This window comes from Oncorhynchus keta, chromosome 14 (assembly GCF_023373465.1).
Source record: "Oncorhynchus keta strain PuntledgeMale-10-30-2019 chromosome 14, Oket_V2, whole genome shotgun sequence".
Lineage (NCBI taxonomy): Eukaryota > Metazoa > Chordata > Actinopteri > Salmoniformes > Salmonidae > Oncorhynchus > Oncorhynchus keta.
The window spans coordinates 1,934,275-1,937,452 of NC_068434.1; the positions used below are offsets into that span (position 1 = coordinate 1,934,275).

Here is a 3,178-nt window from a genome sequence, read left to right on the forward strand (position 1 = left end):
CAAGCTGTTGTTTTAGTTGTGTTCTGTGGGTTCCTGCTATCTGGTCTCAAGCTGTCGTTTAGTTGTGTTCTGTGGGTTCCTGCCTGTGCTATCTGGTCTCAAGCTGTTGTTTAGTTGTGTTCTGTGGGTTCCTGCTATCTGGTCTCAAGCTGTTGTTTAGTTGTGTTCTGTGGGTTCCTGCCTGTGCTATCTGGTCTCAAGCTGTTGTTTCGTTGTGTTCTGTGGGTTCCTGCTATCTGGTCTCAAGCTGTTGTTTAGTTGTGTTCTGTGGGTTCCTGCTATCTGGTCTCAAGCTGTTGTTTAGTTGTGTTCTGTGGGTTCCTGCTATCTGGTCTCAAGCTGTTGTTTAGTTGTGTTCTGTGGGTTCCTGCCTGTGCTATCTGGTCTCAAGCTGTTGTTTCGTTGTGTTCTGTGGGTTCCTGCTATCTGGTCTCAAGCTGTTGTTTAGTTGTGTTCTGTGGGTTCCTGCCTGTGCTATCTGGTCTCAAGCTGTTGTTTCGTTGTGTTCTGTGGGTTCCTGCTATCTGGTCTCAAGCTGTTGTTTAGTTGTGTTCTGTGGGTTCCTGCTATCTGGTCTCAAGCTGTTGTTTAGTTGTGTTCTGTGGGTTCCTGCTATCTGGTCTCTGTTGTAGGGCTCTGCTGCTTCTGCAGACCGTAGACTAGCTAGCTGCCTAGAATGTTATAAATTATATGTCCTCTTAAAACAGAATAAAAAAATTCTAACAACATACAGTTAGCCGTGAGGGGGTTAGCCGTGAGGAAGTTAGCCGTGAGGGGGTTAGCCGTGAGGAGGTTAGCCGTGAGGAAGTTAGCCGTGAGGGGGTTAGCCGTGAGGAGGTTAGCCGTGAGGAAGTTAGCCGTGAGGGGGTTAGCCGTGAGGAAGTTAGCCGTGAGGAGATTAGCTGTGAGCGGGTTTGCCGTGAGGGAGTTAGCCGTGAGGAGATTAGCTGTGAGGGGGTTAGCCAAGAGGAGATTAGCCGTAAGGAAGTTAGCCGTGAGGAAGTTAGCTGTGAGGGGGTTAGCCGCGAGGAGGTTAGCCATGAGGGGGTTAGCCGTGAGGTAGTTAGCCGTGAGGAAGTTAGCCGTGAGGGGGTTAGCCATGAGGAGATTAGCCGTAAGGAAGTTAGCCGTGAGGAAGTTAGCCGTGAGGGGGTTAGCCGCGAGGAGGTTAGCCATGAGGGGGTTAGCCGTGAGGTAGTTAGCCGTGAGGGGGTTAGCCGTGAGGAGGTTAGCCATGAGGAAGTTAGCCGTGAGGGGGTTAGCCATGAGGAGATTAGCCGTGAGGAAGTTAGCCGTGAGGAAGTTAGCCGTGAGGAGATTAGCCGTGAGGAAGTTAGCCGTGAGGAGGTTAGCAATGAGGAGATTAGCCGTGAGGAGATTAGCCGTGAGGAAGTTAGCCGTGAGGAGATTAGCTGTGAGGGGGTTAGCCGTGAGGAAGTTAGCCATGAGGAAGTTAGTCGTGAGGGGGTTAGCCGTGAGGAGGTTAGCCGTGAGGAAGTTCGCCGTGAGGAAGTTAGCCGTGAGGAGATTAGATGTGAGGGGGTTAGCCATGAGGAGGTTAGCCGTGAGGAGGTTAGCCGTGAGGGGGTTAGCCATGAGGAGATTAGCCGTGAGGAGATTAGATGTGAGGGGGTTAGCCGTGAGGAGGTTAGCCATGAGAGCAGAACAACTGTGGCCCGGCACCAACAGGAAGCAGCTTGGTCAATCAGGCAGGCTGCTATGGCTCCCAGTTCCACCTGAGTAGTGGTTAACTGCACTACATTTAACTGTGTCTCAAACAGCATCTTATTTCCTATGTAGTGCACTACATTTAACGTGCCATTTGGGAAGCAGCTGTTTCCTCGGTTCCTGCCGCTTCGCAGAACTACAGGCCAGTAAAGCACCGGCCACAAAATAAGTGGCTTGAACCCACAGGGCTGCTCCTGCTTCTCAATTGGTGTTTAAAAATGTATATTAAAACCTCCCTGGTGTTTCTACGTCCTACACATAGCCTGGGACTCATGTTCGCCTCTCTCTCTGGGTCTCTCCTGACTTCCTGAATTCCCTGACAGACATTATTTCTGTTTTAAGCTTCGTTTAGCGTTTCCAAGAGCTGAAAAATGCAGCTCTGTAACAAAACAATGATCAACTCCAACAGTATGGGGTGATACAGAGTGTTGTTCTGGACAGTGTTCACCAACGGGGTTGTCCACGTCATATGGTAATGCTCTGCTTGAAACAGACCTGGGACCTGCCCTTAAAACCATACTGTACAATATGGACTGGAGGAGGAACATATCCTTAAGTCACAGAAAGAAAGGGGGAGTACAGAGAGACAGAGAGAATAGAGAGAGAGAGAGAATAGAGAGAGAGATGGAAAGAAAGTGAGGAAAGAGAGTACAGAGAGACAGAGAGAATAGAGAGACAGAGAGAATAGAGAGACAGAGACAGAGAGAATAGAGAAAGAGAGAACAGAGATAATAGAGAGTATAGAGAGAGAGATAGGAGAGAGTAGAGAAAGAGAGACCTGATGTTATCACCACTTAAAGGGACATGTCACAGCTGCTCTATGTCACTGTATATGTCTATTAATGTTATTATTTCACTGTATATGTCTATTAGTATGTTATTATTTCACTGTATATGTCTATTAGTGTTATTATTTCACTGTATATGTCTCTTAATGTTATTGTTTCACTGTATATGTCTATTAGTGTTATTATTTCACTGTATATGTCTATTAATGTTATTATTTCACTGTATATGTCTATTAATATGTTATTATTTCACTGTATATGTCTATTAGTATGTTATTATTTCACTGTATATGTCTATTGATGTTATTATTTCACTGTATATGTCTATTAGTGTTATTATTTCACTGTATATGTCTATTAGTGTTATTATTTCACTGTATATGTCTATTAGTGTTATTATTTCACTGTATATGTCTATTGATGTTATTATTTCACTGTATATGTCTCTTAGTGTTATTATTTCACTGTATATGTCTATTGATGTTATTATTTCACTGTATATGTCTATTAATGTTATTATTTCACTGTATATGTCTATTGATGTTATTATTTCACTGTATATGTCTATTAATGTTATTATTTCACTGTATATGTCTATTAGTATGTTATTATTTCACTGTATATGTCTATTGATGTTATTATTTCACTGTATATGTCTATTA

At 44.1% G+C, this 3,178-nt stretch overlaps 1 protein-coding gene across 1 annotated transcript; it reads right to left on the bottom strand.

Annotated features, from left to right (window-relative positions):
• Nucleotides 1-663: 663 nt before the first annotated feature.
• On the bottom strand, nt 664-1,656 carry LOC127907394 (uncharacterized protein slr1819-like). Its single transcript, XM_052462653.1, has one exon. The coding sequence runs from the start codon at nt 1,654-1,656 to the stop codon at nt 664-666; it is 993 nt and encodes a 330-aa protein (XP_052318613.1).
• Between the last annotated feature and the right edge of the window lie 1,522 nt (nt 1,657-3,178).